This window comes from Saccostrea echinata, unplaced genomic scaffold, assembly GCF_033153115.1.
Source record: "Saccostrea echinata isolate AGI-Se365-2 ecotype Australia unplaced genomic scaffold, CSIRO_AGI_Sech_v1 ptg000010l, whole genome shotgun sequence".
In the NCBI taxonomy this organism is placed as follows: Eukaryota; Metazoa; Mollusca; class Bivalvia; order Ostreida; family Ostreidae; genus Saccostrea; species Saccostrea echinata.
Genome location: NW_026889759.1, coordinates 11,220,931 through 11,240,029, shown reverse-complemented (window position 1 = coordinate 11,240,029; position 19,099 = coordinate 11,220,931). Strand labels below are relative to the sequence as shown.

The 19,099-nt window shown below is 33.3% G+C and overlaps 2 protein-coding genes across 2 annotated transcripts in view; one reads left to right on the top strand and one right to left on the bottom strand.

Annotated features, from left to right (window-relative positions):
* Positions 1-1,990: 1,990 nt before the first annotated feature.
* LOC133184548 (elastase-1-like) lies at positions 1,991-10,038 on the bottom strand. Its single transcript, XM_061319636.1, has 6 exons — positions 10,005-10,038; positions 5,299-5,482; positions 4,531-4,627; positions 4,160-4,337; positions 2,253-2,392; positions 1,991-2,147 (listed from the first exon to the last, which is right to left on the bottom strand). Exons 1-6 carry the CDS (start codon positions 10,036-10,038, stop codon positions 1,992-1,994), a joined length of 789 nt encoding a protein of 262 aa, XP_061175620.1. The 3' UTR covers position 1,991.
* A 1,507-nt stretch (positions 10,039-11,545) lies between these two features.
* LOC133184547 (triadin-like) overlaps positions 11,546-19,099 on the top strand; it is a 41,835-nt gene continuing 34,281 nt past the window's right edge. The window contains exon 1 of the mRNA XM_061319635.1: positions 11,546-11,558. Within this exon, the coding sequence (XP_061175619.1) occupies positions 11,546-11,558 (13 nt within the window). The remainder of the gene's footprint in view (positions 11,559-19,099) is intronic.

The following is a 19,099-nucleotide window of genomic DNA, read 5'->3' as shown; positions in this document are numbered from 1 at the left end:
CCAAAGGTGACTCAGGTGAGCGTTGTGGCCAATGGGTCTCCTCCTACATACACATTACTTTTTTTTTTGCATTGACTTAGTGTGTGCCTTTATGAAAGGTCAAGTGTTCCAACAATTAGAATTAAAAGTGTCCAATCTACATTATTTCTTTTTTTTCCAATCAGTGAAGCACTGTTTCATTTTTGTAGGGAGGGGAGGGTGGTTTCTAGCACTTCAACTAAATGGCTCCCATACGTCACAGATTGCTAACTTTCATCTTTTAAGTTAACTTTCATCAAGACCTGTGACATAGGAAATACTTAACGTGCTCTCTTTGCACCCATAAAAAGCGGAAGTAATTATGTGGTGGATAGGAAGCGTATCAGAGTCAGAATTTTAATTGTCACATTAAGTACCTCTAAAAATTTCAGCACATTCTTCAAACTGTCAATAAGAAAAGTAATGTGGCTCACGTTTCCCCAATGGCTGAACTAATACTCCCAACAATCGATACTCGGTATTGTTTTGATAAAAACTTTAGATAATCTACCATTATTTTGTTGTAGGAATCTAATGAAGTTAATCTCTTAATCCTAGTGAGCCGTAGTTCTCAGTCGCTCTATTTACCGACTTGGGTCGATTTGGAGCTATTCTGGGAAGCCGCCTTAGGTAAAACACTGTCCTTGACTTGACAACCCTATGGTCTACAAAAAAAATCTCCCAACAACGCATGCCATTTCATTTTTTCCACTTTTAATTAACTGCAATTATGGTGTTTATTAATTTTACTTGTCAACATATTTCCCTTATCATTATTTATCTCTGAAATTATTTCTGTAGTTCTCTGAGTTTACAGTGTACGTGTTACTTTTTCAGTAATATCTATTTTATCCTTTATGCTATTTTGCATGGCAAAACTGTTATTACGAAATCGAAACCTGTCTGGTACATAGATCAATCAGGAATCAAAAGTTTGATGTGTTATATTTAATCATTTGATATTTTGATAATCCATAAATCACTGGAGAATCCATAAACCATATCATTGCTTAATTTTTTTCCAGAGATTTTAAATAATGATTTTCACAAGTTAAAATCTAGGATCGATGAAGAAAATCCATCCCAGATAAAAAATTTTACAAGTATTTGTTACGTTACTCTGTCGGTTTTGTATGAATGACATCTCGATTCATACAACTTAGTTTGCAGAGGCTGGCTTATGTCCCAGATTTCCTACAAAGATTGATTGATGTTGATTAGGCTCTACATTTTTTCGGTAACAGTACCGAGTTCCTGTCGTAAATAAACCAGTTCTCTTTGAATATGGCACACAGGGGTCGTCACCTTAACAGACACTGGACAAGCTAATCCTGACCAAAATAGATCAAAGAAACAAAAATAGCCACGAATAATAAAAGATTAATACCTGCCTTTCGTGTACAAGTAGTGTATCTTGGGACGATTGTTGCTGTTTATTTATGAGAAGTTTCGTTTCATTGTGATATGCAGTATAGAGTTTGGTGTATTTTCTGTGTTTATTATTGTTTATTTTAGAGTAAAGTTAATCCTATCTCAAAGGAAGGATTAGTGAAGTACATCAAAATAATCATATATCAAAAGATCAAATTCTAGAAGAGTTACAAAAAGCTAATTTCTTTGACGTACATCTCTCATTTTTAGCATTTCTTATTTCCTCTACATCTTCAAAAAAAAAAATGCATGGCCTGACAAGCGGTTAGTATAATATGCAGTACTAGTAATACTGACCACAGATAAACCACAATGTCAACAATGCAGATCTGAAAAGTCGCAAATTTAAACTTCCAGGGATTGGACATCCTTAGGGTTTTTTTTTTTTGATTTTTTTTACACATGAGAATGTTGGTAAACAATGAGGACATGACCTTTGTTGTTCTTAAAAACTACGTTTCAAATAAATAAGAAATATTGTTTTGTCTCGTTTATTGCAAAAGAATGATGCTTGATTATCCTCTTCTAAGAATTACAGTTGTTCAGTTTGACATTTTTGTATCCATCCAAGATAAGTATTTGGACACGCGAGTGTAGACGTTTGGCATGTTCTGACAGTTCGAGGAACCCCATGACGTCACACCGGCCAAGACCCATTGTCCATTCTTCTGACAAACCAGTGGCCCACCGGAGTCGCCCTGATTTAATGACAATAAATGATTACATTGCCATGGTACTTTCCATTCTGCTGGTTGGGGGTTTGTATTTAAAAAGAATCATTTAAAAGATTAAAAACGACTCACATTGCATGCAGATTCGGAGCCCCCTCCTACACAGATATGAGTGGAAAGGATGCTCTGGAACAACCATCGCCAGCTACAGTCCGAATTGGTCAAAACGTTGATCTGCACATGCTGGAGAACGTCCGCAACACCCCCATTAGCTACAATATTGTAATATTTTTTGTTTCTAATGCGAAGGTACATATGAGGTTGAGTTCGGATCTTTTTTATTCCATTTCGAAGAGTTTGAGGTTTCTCAATGAAGATATATGTTTTTTGCACTTATTAATTTAGTTGTTTTTTTTAATATAAAATATGCATCTTTGCAAACCAAAACTCTTTATCACTTGAAAGAAGAAAGGGACAGATCGGAACCCTGCATAGCAAAGATGTAGAAAATGCTATGCCAGATAATTATGATGACATGCAGCTTATATGTATTTATGTCAACGAACAACATAAAACTAGGAGTTATAAAATTCACTGAAAAAGGACATATTGGTCATATGTGGCATCTACCTTTCAAGATGCTACTTCGTCATGTCAGTATGTATAATAATTATGCAAATATTGCAACTTAATTATGTCAACGTGCACCTTACCCATTTAGATATTTATGATCATTACATGAGATATTTCATTTTTTGTTGTTGTTTTTTTGTTAACATGAATTGTGTCAATGCTGTATTGTTTAAAACTAAGTAAACCATCCATGATTGATAAAGTCGTTTATATGCATTACACAAGGACGAAAAATAAACAACCTTCTGTCATGTAAATTTTGAATTTACCGGGTGGTAGTTTTCATGTTGTAAATTTTGTATTTACTGCCACCTGGTAAATTCAAAAAATTACAACACGACGCTTCTCCTCGCGCCTTTACACTAACTTGTCTTATTTTGATGTAATTCATTGCTTGTTAATAACTTCATGTATTAATTCAGTAAACAGAACCATTAGGAATCTTGATTGTTGACGTATTTTGTATGTAGACATATGTTGCTATTTGACACAATTATCTTAGAAGATGACATGTGTTTAATAGGCTGAATTTCGGCACAAATCATGTTTAAAAAATATCTAGCATGCCATGCTATATGATTATAATATTACCTTGCATGTAATGAAGTTATATCTAGCTAGTAAAATGTCACATTTAATTTACAACTACATTTCATAATCTTAAGGTCAGGCAACTTTAATGAATGAAGTATTGCTACTTTAACAAGTTTCCTCACCAAAAATTGAGATACATTAGCAAGCATTTGTGCAAGATTCCAGAGTATTACCTAAATAATACTAATGAAAATCCCTTAAATTGCTGATATAACAATTCTTGTTTAAATAATATATTTTTGACATTCTGAAAGCAGTTTAGAAATCAGAAGATATTAATAATTATACATATTTTTGATATATTACAAAGAGATACAAAATCAAATATTCGACGAACATGTTGTCAGGACGTTGATATGTTGTCGACAAAAATATTTTGCATGTCAACATAATGTATTGCAAAATGTCTTGTACACCGATGCAAAAATACTCTATCATAATGAATAAAATCTGTAAAGCATGAAAAAAATGTAAACACCGAGGGATGTAAAACAGGAATAATGCGAGTACTTCAGTACTTTTACAGTACTTCAGTACTTTTACAGATGTATACACATTTATTTATGTATGTATAATTAGATTTATCATATTACGATCTTTTATAAATACCCCCAATCGTCTATAATTTTTGCATTAGCTTTATATTTCTGTCGGACTGATGCTATTTATTCCGACTTTCTTCTTCTTTGACTTAACTTAATACTTTGTATTTCATCAAGAGCCCAAAGCTGGCTTTTCACAAATTTTAGCTTGTACGTTTGAGACATTATAAGGTACATAATATAATATACATGTAGGTTAATTATAATTACCACTAGTCTTTCCCCAGCCACTGATGAAGCAGGTGTCTCGGGTTGAAAATTCTTGATTGGAGGAACTGGGCAGAGCCACGATTCCGATTTCCGGTCGACTAGTATCGGCGGAATCTTGTAGACGAAGAAGAGCAATGTCGTTCGGTATTCCACTGCCACCTCCGTTGTATTGTTCATGCTACAAGACAAAATAAAACACATTTAAATTAATATTTAATAAGACTCGATATTTTTAGCCATGTATTTAATGATAGTTCTGCGTGTCAGAATTTTTTTGGTTCGATTTAAGATTAACTTGATTTTGTTGCACTTTGAAATTCTTTGTAACGTGGTTGGGTTGGGGGAAGAAATTGTAACAGCAAGCATACTACCATGATAATTTCTGCAATGTTGATTGTCTGCTCAGAGCCATGGTCTTCGCTTTGAATGTGTTCTCCAAGAACAACACGGAATTTATTCACATTATTACTGAAAAAAATAATTGCCAACAATAACATTACACAATTATTGCTGTTTTTTTTTTTAGGTCAATACGATGGTTTAGACACCTGAAGAGTACAATATTCACCTCGCTCTTTGGACTCCGTGAATATATTGTACTCCTCGGGTGTTTGAATCATCGTATTGACCTCAAAACAGAATCAATTATATGATATTTGTCTACATTCTTTGAAATGCTTATCATTTTTTATTAACTCTGCATCGTTACTTTATGACTTACATGTATATTTTATAGATATAATTATAATTTTTGAAATATAACCATAACAGCTGACAGTTAGGAAATTATATCTATACATCATAGCAAAGGAATTGGTTTAAAGTTCTGTGATATTTATTAAAATCAAGATAAATTGTACAATTTGTTTAAATTTAGGTTGACCTTCTGATAAGTTAAAATGACTATAATTCCTTTATAAAATTGTAAAGTTAAAAGGCCATTTAGGTCAAATTTTGTCCCGAAAGCTAGACTAAAATTATGTGCATTTTAATTATAAATTTCTTCCAAAAAGTTAAAGTTGAAGCATAATTTTAAAGGGATGATTAACCTTAAAATGTCTTTATATTTCTGACCAATTGTCGCAAGGATTCAAGAACAATAAACTAGAAATGTCCACTGTTGAATGGTTTCCACTTACTCGAATTCCACGCAGTGTGCAGCAGTGAGAACCCAGTTTGTGTCTATGAGTGACCCTCCACATATGTGAGAGAACGAACCCCGGCTGGTCTCGTAGTGGAGGGATGCCTGCCAAGGCCAATCGCCCTGCCCAGAATCCACTCCATTGACAATGCGGCTCTGGAAATGTCTGGGCAGACCGTAAGCTTCAATTACGAAATAAAGTACGTTAAATATTTTTTAAAAGGTGGAGGTCTTTTAAAATAAGGAAGAAAATTGGAGATAAATACACGAAGTTTATATTGTGTGGCATACTATGGGGTTTATTTCATCAGTTCAAGAGAAAAAATATATTTTATATAAAATTATACTGTAATTCAGAACTGTTTTAATATAATCAATATTTGATTATGTGAAGACTTACAGTCTCATATAGCTGTATTTGACATCAAGCATCATGCTTGTATAAGCCTCTCCAAGAGGATCAAGGTTAAAAGCATATAGAATTAACAATGAAGTTTAAGGATTGACAGTGAAGGGTAGTCCATAATCATACTATTGTTATACCTTTAAAAATTATTTCATATGGAAATCTATACTAAAAAAGTTTACATTTCCTATGTTTTATTGAGCGGTCATAAATAATCGATGTTTGACCGCGGAATGAGATATAGAACCTATCGATGAGATATTGGACCTGTCGATGAGATATTGGACTGCTTACGTCATACTGAGGGCGGGATCAGCTAAATCTTACACACATTCGTTCGTGTTAAACAGAGACAGAAATGCAGGTAAAGGATCGGAAATTTACATCATGGAAGCCAGCACAAGATACATGTATATCAAGAAATATAAGGTACAAGTTAAATTTATGCAAAGCATCAAATTGGCCGCAAAAATATATTTAGCATTTTGAAGTATTTCCACAAGAAAGAGTCCAGAGAAGAAAAAATTCCAAATTGAAAAAGTATGTGATACGTTTTAAAATTTGCTTTACTTTTCCGTGTAATTTTAATTAATACTTTAACTATCAGTGATCAATGGTTTAATATTTATCAAGATAAATAAATTCATGGATATAAAAATCGGGCTGAGATATTAAAGTATAGAAATGTATTATTATCAAATTATTTGATTCAAAGACAAATGCAACAAATATCTAAATAATAAACTTCAAGTGATGATACCCTTGATCTTTGTCACGTGATTATGCTGATCAGTGTTGTGATGTATCAAAATAAATGTGAGGTGCAGAAAAAAGTTTCATTGTTATTTCCAACTGTAGTGTATTCAAAACCAAATTCAGTTCTTAAACTTTTTACAATTTATTAATTATTTTAGGCGCTGTTACTCATATCCGGAAACTCAATATGTTTGTGTTTATATCTTACGCACGCCCATGTTAGGGAGCAGTTCATGTAACAACTCTATAAAATCATAAATTAATAAATATCTGATAAGAAATTAAAACAAATTTAAACGTAATAATAATTATTTAGATTTAGTATTATGCAAATTTTTAAAACTTTTAGTCACAACGCTTATGTAATTATCAATAAGGAATTATTGCAACCAAGCAATGCAAAAAATAACGTCCCATTTCCCCATATGCACATTCTAACACAACCACAAAATACTGTCAATGTTAGAATCAAGGTGTATATATTATGATTATTTCATTTTGTTGAAATAGTATATGTACAGATGGGGATAACTCGAGAAGCAAGAATGAGAGAATATGATGGCAACAAAGACAGAAAATGAGGGGACTGAAATGATGGAGTGTTCATGATAATAACAAAACATTTATTGACTGTGTTCTCGGGCAAAATGCATTCTGTCGACCCCTCGAACTAAACTTGTGCCTTCGGCCTGACGGCCTCAGGCAAACGGTTTGGTTCTTCGGTCCGACACGACAAAACGCATGTTACCCTCGAACTCGGTCAATAAATGTATAATATTAAAGCAGATATAACCTTAAAAAAGAAAAAAATGAAAAGAAAAATTTTGAATTATACAGCGGAGTATAACTCAGTATTTCCATATAGTAATAGAATACTATAAGGGAATTTTGAAAGACTGCAAACAAATAGTAGAACTAAATCGAAAAAATTAACAAAATAATGAAAAAGGCAAATATGCATGAAAAGCATAAGCACAGAAATGCTGAGGTTTAAACTGAGTATAATGTATATCAAAATATTAAATAATAATATTAAAATCTTTTTGTAGACTTGATATTAAGTTGGACCGCTTCAAAAATTGAACATTTAATTAAGAAGTGTTAGTAAGCATGCATTCGTCCTTTAAAACTTCTAGTTTGACTAGGTATCAATAATTCTAAAATAATCATTTTAGACTTTTTATTCTACTAATCAGAATCATCCATTAAATTATAATGTGTATAGCAGAACCGCTTTACCTTAGTAAGCCATTAAAATGTAGATGCTTATTTCACCTTTGTAGGAAATATACATGCACGTGCTCACAGTTTCAAAGACATGCAAAATTTGTAACGACTAATTTTCTGTTTTTGTTTTGAAATTACGTTGAACCATACTAATTTTAAGTGAAACAATAACATTAAATTCCATATAAATCTCATATTAGAAATGTACTTTTCTGCGTTTTCTTTTCTGAGTTAGCCTTTTGGGAATTTTTGACATGAAGTTAGATCTTGCGCCATAATTCTGCGGCGCCTGGGCAATAGAACCCCTGAAACCACAAGGTTACCCAGTATACTAGCCGTTAGGACTGTGTCAGGTTAATAATCTTGTCTGACATTGATATTTTCTGTTTTAAAATTAGTTTTAAACCCAGGCCCCGCAGGACTCCCACAACTGGAATGACTTACAGAACTTCGAGGCTGAATACATTGAACGTAATTTATCCGCATGAAGTACTGTACTTGTTACAGGAAAGTTATCCCGAAGAAATTTATTTCTATACATTTTTTTGTGTGTCTGCTTTCTTTTATTTTTGGATTTTTTTTTCAAGTATATGTATTGCTGCATAGAAAGACTGTGAAACGTGAAAAATAATTTTCTAAAATAATCTTTTTATTCAATATATCATATATTTACAAGTATTTATTTATCTGTCTTTTTTTTCGTTTTGTTCTGTTTAATTTTATTCATTTGTTTGCATTCAAAGTACCGTCAGATCTATTTTGATCGTAAGATTTGTAATATAAATAATCTTACATATTGTTTTAAGCTCATGCATAGAGGAGGACATCCCGTATAATGTCCAATAATGGATAAACAATTCATTTGTTAGGTTTTGTATTTTTTATGCTAAGATAACCAGACGTTACATAAATTATGTTTTTTTTCCTATATTAAATTGTTCTTTAAATTCTCACATAAATAAAAAAATATATATATTACAAATATCACCACTATACCATTCTACATGTAGTAGTGCATTGATAAGGCTACTCTCTCTCTCTCTCTCTCTTAGATCAAGGGAGAGGGAGGAAGTACATTGGGGCGACAACACAAGGGAGCTAGGGCGAAAAAGTTATTTACAGAGCGAGATCGCGTACAAAGCAATGGATCACTAACTCGTTCCCTATCATTCTCGTTTTTAAGAGAGCGAAGGAGCGACATTGTGCTGTCATTTGCGCGTTCTCACTCCCTCAGTTCAGTCCCCTCATTTCCTTTCTTTGTTGCCCTCGTATTCTCTTACTTCTGCTTCTCGAGTTTTACCCATCTTGGACATATACTATTTCAACAAAATTAAATAATCATAATATATATATATATATATACCATTGATTCTGACACTGACAGTATGTAAAATGTTTTCTATTTGCTCATATTAGAATATCTGTGCCTCGGTACAGCCCCTTCGAGGTCTACAGGAAAATATCTTGCTCTTTTTTTAGAGACGAAATTATTACACAATTTTTATCTTAAAATACAGTAGATGCATTGTAAAAATGATCAAATCATGTTTTATATTAATTCCTGTTGTTTCACTAACATCAGCAAAATGGCCAAAAAGATTTGACCAATCTGAAATATCTGATGCCTAATTTTGGAAACTGGGGCTCAAGAAAATATTGTTCCGAATAAATTTTAAAAAATATTAAAATTAAATAAAATCATTTTGAATATTTTTTGTGTTTCTGAACTATTTTTCTGTATTATCTGAATTTATCATTTTATCGTTTACTGATTTTTATTTGAAAATCAAAATAAGAAATAACAATTTTTAATTTTCAAAATAAATGTAATCGGTAAACGAAAATTTCACGTTGGCATACGGAATACTTTTCGTATAAATCTTTAAAGCTATATATGGTGTATAAAAATACGAGATTGAGTGTAGATGAACATGATATTTGATATTTACGTTCAAATTAAAATTTTCACCGATTTTGAACTTGAAAAACCCCTCGTTTCTATAGGTAAATCAACTTTAAACTGTGTCTGATATTTAAATACGGAGTCGGTAAATAAATTTTGTTTTAAATTTCTAATAACTATGAAACGCGATTGATTTAAATTGTGTAATTTACAGGAAAGTCCTATCTTTATATAAAGTAATATAACAAATAGAAAGATCTCTTTAATTTTAGTTAGTCTTAACTTATCAAAAATACGCCATATATGACTTTAAGGATAAAAAATAATATATAAAAGGTGTTAATTTCAACATAAGAAAATAATTTAGTGAAAATGTGATAATTGATAAAAAGTTGCAAGTGCTAGAACTTACCGACTCCAACCAACAGGAAAAGGACAGGATTCATTATGATTGTAAAAGTTTGTGTATCTTGTTGTGAGTATCGTATATATAGGGGGGTAAAGATCGTGACAGGAGACCTACCCAAATACCCCGCACCCGGTATATTCTCACGACCCACCGTTTATTATGCGTTTGATATGCATACAATCAAAGGCAATGAAGAATGTTTCTCAATTTCATTGTATTTATTTAAGTTACGCTGTAACCAACAACAGTGATAAAATGAGGTTCTTATACGTTCGTTCAAGTACAGTGTATATTGAATCATAACATAATCAAATGGAACAAAGTTTTACGTCTCTGAGCCTTCTTTCAAATGAGGGCGTCCATAAATCCTTGTTGACCAAAATGTACATTCATTTGTGAAATTGCAAAGACGTTAGCTTATTTATAACAAGTTTTTTTTTTAAATCTTGATAATGAGCAAGACATCCGTTCATTTATGCTCAGATTGCCATTTGCTACATACATGTTCCTTTATTATTTGCTCACCTGAGCCAAAAGCTCAAGTGAGCTTTTCTGATCGAAGAGTGTCCCGCGTCCCTCTGACCATATGTCTGTCGCGTGTCTTCTGTAAACTTTCTCTTTTGTAGAACAACTGTGCCAAATTCAACCAAACTTGCCACAAAGTATCCTTGAATGAAGGAAATTCGAATTTTTCAAGTGTAGGGTCACACCTCTTCTCAAGGAGAGATAATTAAGAATGAAGGGCCACACCCTCTTCCAAGGGGAGATAATTAAGAAAAAGAAAAAATTGGTTGGGGTCATTAAAAAATCTTCTTCTCAAGAGTCACCGAGTCAGAAAAAATAAAACTTATGTGAAAACTTATTTTGGCACAGTGTAGATTCAAGATTGTTTAAATCATGTCCTCCCGGAATAGGATGGGGTCACGATACGGGATTAGAATTTTCCAGTGGAATATACTTTTTCTCAAGAACAGCAGGGTGATGATATGTACTGTTAATATCCCAACATCCTCAGGCAATGCAGGTTCAGGTTTAATTAATTCATGGTCCCAGGGGTAAGGTGGAGCCATATTATGGGATCAGACTTTAACTTGGGAATAAGTATGCCAGTTTTTTTAATCTTCTTCTCAAGAAGAGCAAGGCCATGATAATAAATATTAATAAATAATCATCCTCAGGTAGTGCAAATCCAAGTTTGTTCAAGTCAAGGCCCCCAGGGTAGGATAGGGACACAATAGTGGATCAAATGTTTACAAAGGAAATCAATAGAAATTCCTTTTTTCAAGTATTCTTCCCAGGAAAAACAGCGCCACCTTCAGTGATACTGATAAGCAAGCGTCTTCAGGTATTGCAGATTCGATTTTATTCAAATAATTGTGTCGGGCCTAACTTGGGGCAATTTTTGTGGCCATGGATCAGTTGTTTAATGTGAATGCATTGGAAAAAATCTTTTAAAATATTTCTCCCAAGAAAAGAAAGGTCATGATTAGTGACATAAATATGCGAATATCCTCAAGTAGAGCAGATTCAAATTGGTTCAAATCATGGTCCCTGAAGGTAAGTCGGGGCCACATTAGGGGATCGGATTCGTATTTGTGTGTGCTTTGAAAATGAAAAGAAAAATTCAAGAGTATCGAGGCCACACGAAATCATATTGATAATTATGCAATTATTACAAAGTTGTGTAAATTCAAGTCTTGTTGAAATTATGGACACTGGAGTTAGGATGGAACTAAAATTGGGTATCCAAATTTTACAATGCAATATAATGGACTAATGTTTAAAAGAATAAAATCTTCTTTTTTTTTTAATTCTCTTCTCCAGAACATCAAGGTCATTTAGAAGTTAAATTGATATTGAAGCATCCAAAAGTTGTATGGATTCAAGTTCAATTTACTTAGGCCTATAAACCCTTGAGGCCAAGGTAGTTCCACAGTATGGGGACTAAATGGGGTCAATTTTTTTCATTGGAATAAAGGATTTTTTTTCAAAAATTCTTCAGGTTCAACTTTACTCTGGTGAGCGTTGTGGCCCATGGACCTCTTGTTTTAAAAAGTATTGGTTATTTCTATGCTTAAAAAAAGAAAAATACATCCAAGTCTCAGATTTTTCATTAGGATAACAGCATACTAACAAAAGCGGTATAACTCTGGTTATACGACAGCCAACTGCTTACTACCAACTGCCAGCTGCCTGCTGCCAGCTGCTCACTGCTTACTGCCAACTGCCACTGCTTATAGATGATATTGCCTATTTTGATATCTTAATATCTTTAATACGCATACTTGAATAAATCCTACGATCACAAGAAAAAGAACTGCGAATGCTAGTATTGTTCCGCTATTTTCAAAATTTAACATATTTGAATGATTTTTTTTTATATTTACACTGTATATAGACATTAATGTAAATTTTCATAAAACATAACTTATTTGGGAAAGCAAAGTGAGTTAACTCCATAATTTTGGTAAAACTAGTGTTTAACACTAGGAACACAGATATTTATTTTCAACCCCCCCCCCCCTCCTCTGTGAAACAACAACCTTTCTACAGGTAAAACGAATCGTTATTTCACAAATTCATAGCAAAGGTTTTGTTGTTTCACCGGGGGGGGGGGGATGTTTACAGACTAAAAACAGCAAAAATAGTTACATGTACTTTATTACCAATTAATTTCAAATGAGAAAAAAAGTTCTTGGTCAATCTGATGTAATGTATGTTGAATTCTACATAAGTTAAACAAATGGAGAGATTTAAGGGTTATTTATCCATTTCCGTGGGTATTTGAAAATCTGGTCATGTTTTAAAGCCTGACTTCAGTTGATAAAATTTCTAACCCCTTCCCCCTTATGAAATGATGTAAGGGTTATTTATGTATTTCCATGAATATTTGAAAATGTGGCCATGTTTTAAAGCCTGATTTCATATACCCCCCCCCCCCTTATGAAATGAGCTGTAAATAAGATAGATTAACTTTTTGACACTGGTTTTAGAATTATTTATTCACTTCTAATGAACTTTTCTTTGCATTCAAACAAGTTTTAATGGCCAAACACACAGTGTTTCATACTGGCGACCGTTTTGTCTAGTTGTGTGGATTCGAATGGTCATCCGAGTGACATTTTGATAAAAAAAAAAAACCGGAGATCTATCATATACAGATAGAATGAAAAGATCTGTTAATATTGTCAGAGATGGGAGCGTCTAGCACTTTGCGGTACAAAATCTGTCGACTTGCTGGTCGCTATGGGTATTTCTTGTGAGGGAACTTATAAGATTGTGCGCTAGGAGATTGAAAAAGATGACCAGGGGAATTCTTTATTTAATGAAGGAGATAGAATGTTTTACGTGGCAGAGAATGTGAATGGGGTTATATGTGCTTGTGATGTGAACGCCAGGGCCGTTGTGGTCAACAAGAAGGAGAAATTCCAAAACCGATATAGGCCTGAAGGAATGTTAACATAATTTATCTTGCATGTAGGGGGCAGAAATATGCCACCATATTTAATGGCGTTAGTAAATTTACCAGTACTAAAATTAGATTCTTTAAAGAGATTGGTAACTTGCATGTCAACATAATTATTTTGCTTGTTGACATAAATGAGTCGCATATATTTAACATAATTTATCTTGCATATAGGGGGCAGAAATATGCCACCATAAGGAATGCAAACGATGGAAGGAAAGTTTATTCCATGTACCATTATTACGGACGCCATGGGTCATATCCTGGTGGGTGATAATGGGAATAAATGCATCCACATCAATGATCAGGACGGACAGTTTCTCCGTAGTCTAGATAACTAATGATAGATTAAGTATGGACGATCTAGGGCGACTCTTGGTGGGGAATCTGGAGGTTATGAGGTGAAAGTCTTCAAATATACCGAATAGTAAACAGTTATAGTATTCTAGTTAGAACTGCCCTCTTAACAGCAAAAAAACTAATCTATGTAATGTATATTATGAACATGCTTAAATGATGCCAAAGTATCAGATGAGATGTAAATGTATATATTATAATATATGTGATTAATTAGTACTGTGTAATATGCAAATATAGATGCTTGCAAGGATATTTGTAATTTGGAGACTGTTTTTTGTTGTTGTTATTATTACTAAGTAAATAATTACGAACAAATTTGTGTGGATAGAAAGAAAAAGTGTCCCGTTTCAACATAATGTTCAAACATATTTAATGTATATTTTAAGAACAGTTTGAAGTGAAAATTAGCAATTTTTGGAAAACTCTTTAATGGATCTGGAACCCCGGCTTTGACAAAATAATCAGGGTTACGCATTTTATGTTGAAAAATAAATATTATTTTAACATTGAAATGATGTGTATGAATTGGAGAGAGAAGTGCATACACAACTCTATACTTACATAGCAAACTCAAGCATACCACTAGTCGCATTACACTATGAATTACACTTTTGAATATTATTGCCTAAATGTCACAGCCTCGAGCATTGTTAAAATCTGATTTTCACATGATCTTGAAACTGTGGGTTAAAAGCTTAAATAGTTATGTAAGCAGATAGAAAAAAAAAAACAAACAGAGAAATCGCACGCTATAACTACATGTACCAAACAAAGTAAGATTTTTCCTTGGAAAATTGAATATGGTGGTTGGTTTTCAGTGGTTGGCCGAAATATCGACGTTTTCCAGGCTTTTTTTTCACGATTTTGATATTTTACGTGCCAGGAAAACGTCAGAACCGGTGTAAAGACGAATTATGACCCACATTGAATAATGACCGGGGGTCATTTTTCGACGTCGAATAATGACCCCCGGTCATTATTCAACGGCGAAAAATGACCCTTTTGCCCGCAGAAAAAGTGTCATAACCCTAAAAACCTGCATACCCCACGTGAAGAAAAATGACCCCCGTAGAATAATGACCCCATGTGATTTAAAGCGGATTAAAGTTGAAACTTTTAGGGGGCAAAATAAAACTAATAAATCAAGAGACCTGTTGGCCAAAATGCTCACTTGAGCTTCATTGGGAATAAATCGATGATATATTGATCTCATTACATTATACAATCATTGCTGTTTTTAAGGTCAATTCAATGATTCAGAATCAAATGGAGTTAAAGATTTATCGAGTACAAAGGGCGAGGAGAGCATTGTTTTTCGATGGTGGAAAATCACTGATCGTCCTGACAGAAAAACAGCAATAATTGTTTTATTATATGATTCAACTATTAAATTGATACAAACCGATTACGCAGACATGTACATTTACATTTGCTCAAGTCTAACCAAACAGAGTGAAAGAATAGGAGTTAACATACATGTAAGCATAACCAGTATTAATTTTGCATTTGAAATCTAGTTTTGGTGCAATGTAGAAAAAACAAATGTCGGGCATAGCATCGAAAGGGGAAATGGCGCATTATAAGAGTCAAAAATTAAAAATACTTTTAGTTAAAAATATCTTTGATGAACCCCTCAAAAAGTTTATTGATGTAAGTGGGATTTTCTTTTACTCTACTGTACCAAAAAGCTGGGGGTAGGACAACCAGACTTGCAATGACCATTTTCAGGCGAAAAAAAGTACCTTCATGGAAATGGAAGGGGCTGGACACACCATCCCTGATTCTATGTGCCTGAATGTAATGTTCATTTTGTTCACTCAAGTAGGAGAGATTTTTTAACTATACTGTATAAGAAAGAGGGGGTGGTTACAAGACTTTCAATGAACATTTTCAAATTAGAAATTGCTAAAATTTACATTCAGAAAAGGGGGAACAATCCCTCCCTCTTCTCCGATTCTTTGTGCCTGAATATTATGTTCACTTGAGTAGAATTCAGATGCAGGTGAAATAACTTTTCAGAATTGTTTTCAATCTATTTTTAGTTCAATGTAGGAAAAATAAATCCTTATACATGTATTCACCTTGAAGGTCAATAAAATAGTTTTGTCTTTAATTATAGATTGAAAACATTAATCTACTTCAATATACACTGTATTGAAAATGTTTCCATATTGATTTGACAAATGTATCACTGTTTTAAAGTGGATTAAAAAATATTCCTCTTACATGTATGTATCCTATTCTCAGACGACCATGTTCACAGACTTGAATGTACATTATACTGGGATTCTCCTGTATTACTTCTATATACTTGAAAAGAAATTCCCATAGAGTAGACCACTGTTTATAAATAAAATTGAATGCACATCATAAGATTGTATATATTTCAGAGATGCAGAAATTTTATGTCCTTCTTATGTTTGTCACGTCTGCTTCATATTTGGACGTTCTACTGACTATAGACCATAAAGACCAACTAACAACTTAATTGTCTGACAAACGGGATGACTTTAGCCTTTTCTATTGTCAATTTTCCTTAATTATGAAGTAATATTCTGCAATCATTTGCATATAATGTTTACGTCTTCCAACTTATTCGATACCCAAAAAGCACGATTAATTTTTAAATCGAGGCAGGCTACTGACAGATACATGTAAGTTGATGTTACAGGGGTTTCAACAACCTCGTTTAAAGTCAGCATTTCGTAGATTCAATGGTCGTATCAATGACCCTGTCAACAAATATAACCTATAATTAGGTCAATTGTTTGGCCCGTCTTTATACTAAATTCGACAACGAAATGTCCCGTTTACCTGATTTATTCATAGCGCTCACGGCGGTGTAACGGGACAACAGGAGATGCTTACTCTTTCTAGGCACCTGATCCCACCTCTGCAATTTTCGAGGGTCCTTTTTTATGCCCTGTTAACAAAATTGTACTGCTTGTGGATATTTTAAAATCATCACTGTTCGTTATCTTCACCATTTTTTTTTATTAAGAAATATGTATATCCACAATATGTCGTTCGCACGAGTTATTACGTCATTTTCGATACATTCTACCTCATTTGCACGACTTTTTATGTCATTCAAAATATGCATATATATTACATTGCATAACTTTCCGTATTTATTTCTGAAAACTTATTTCATTCTTTTTTTTTCCTTCATTTTTTTTTTTAAAGTTGATCCTACTCAAAGCATGCTGATTACTTTGGGAGACATGTTTACCAATGAAATGCCAGAACATACCACTTGTCTGTTATTTAACTATGAATGTCTATAATCAGTCAAATATCCAAATATGAAACAAATGGAAGACAGTCATAAAGGGAAATTACGTTAACAGTTATAACCAATAGTAGCCATTTTGCGATTTTCAATATGTGCTGAGAACACAATAGGCTTAAAAGATAGAAATATGCAGGTAAATGTAATGCGGTTTTATTGCATTTTAATTGCGCGTTTGTCCAGTGCTGGTCAAAAAGGGCATAAAGAATATCAAACATTGAAGTTAAAACCTTGGCATCGATCACCCGTTATAAATTTTGTACATGCACTCTGTTGGAAAGGGGGTCATTTTTCAACGGGGGTCAATTTTTTATAGGAAGCACACATAAAAAAATGAACCCTAGGTCTCTTTTTCTACAAAAAATTTATTTTTTCTACGGCTGGGGGTCATTTTTTGTCGTTGAAATATGACCCTCCGGTCATTATTCTATGGGGTCATTATTCGTCTTTACACCGGCGCCATTACGAAAACTGGAAATTCACCGCCTCCAACTGGAGGCGGCATTCTCGGGTTGATTTTCGATACTTGCGAACCGAATTAAATGCTGAAATCACAACTTATTATTAGTACAATGCCTTTAGTACTCACCAACATCGTTTTTATGGTTTGTTTATGAAATATACAGTCTGGTGAAAACATTTTATCAGACCGTCGAGTTTTCTTTTCATTTCGTGCATTTTGAAATCGTGCAAGACCTTTATCGAAATGTGGAGTGATATTTTCTTTTCATCGATATTGGTGAGTACTAGAAGCATTGTGCTACTGATAAATTGTAAGTTCGGCATTTAATTCAGTTCGCAAGTATCGAAAATCAGCTACGACTGGAGACGGTGAAATTTCCAGTTTTCGTAATGGCGCCAGTTCTGACATTTTCCGGGCATGTAAAATATCAAAATCGTGAAAAAGCCAGGAAAACGTCAGATATTTCGGACTACCGTGACACGAGTCCTCGGTTTTAAATGCCTCATCCGAAGGATCCGCAACTTTCACTTCAAAGTGCCGAGCGCTTGGCGAAGGAACAGTTGATACCTATTTTTTATCGACTTAGGTCAGTCGCGGCCGGGACTCGAACCCATGACCTTCCGATCACGGAGCGAGCGTGTATGATGTATGAAGCGCTGCTCATTTTTTCAGAAATGATTTTTAAGTCAGATCATAATATGAAAAAAATTTAACATAGACAATATAGGAAGAGTAATAATTAATTATCACAAAATAAAATTAAAAATATGTCAAATATACCCCGGTATGAAAATAAAATATAGTGTTATACCTGCTAAATTCATATTGGAAAACATAATAAAGCGCTGCATCCTACATCAGAATATCACACTGTTATATGTGGTTTAAAGAAAACAATACATTAGCAAGAACTATCTTTTTCATGAATATTTTTTTTTCATTAGAAAATAGAAATGTAATACTAATAAAAATTCTACATGATACTTGATACATAAACATTTTTAAAATGTTCCTTAAAAAGATAGGACTTTTTCAATTTGTAAGGGGTTTAAAACTGGATTTAAATGTTTTTGTTAAATAAAAAATGATTTGAAAAAAATATAAGCAAAGGATGTTTCCATCATAATATGATGTTATGATATTATGTTAGGTTTACGCAAGGGTCCCGATAATTAAACTCTGATAAAGTAAACTATGAGTACTATTAGTTTTTTTTTACTTGGAAAGTTATCTCTCTTATCAGAGGGTCGATACCCCTTAATTAAATGGTATGTAGGTCATAACCCCTGGAGGTCATCCCCCCCCCCCCCGAAACTTGAAATGATCACAATATGACCTGCCTCAAAAAAAGGTATCAATATACTTGACGCTACATTGATTACTCCACGAGAAGAACCCATCCTTCTAGAATTAGAAATGAAAATCATTTTGTCCTGCTCCATATGATCATTTTTTTTATGTTAAGAGAAAGTAATGGTACTTGTATATATTTGAACAATCGAGGGTGGGGTAGAATA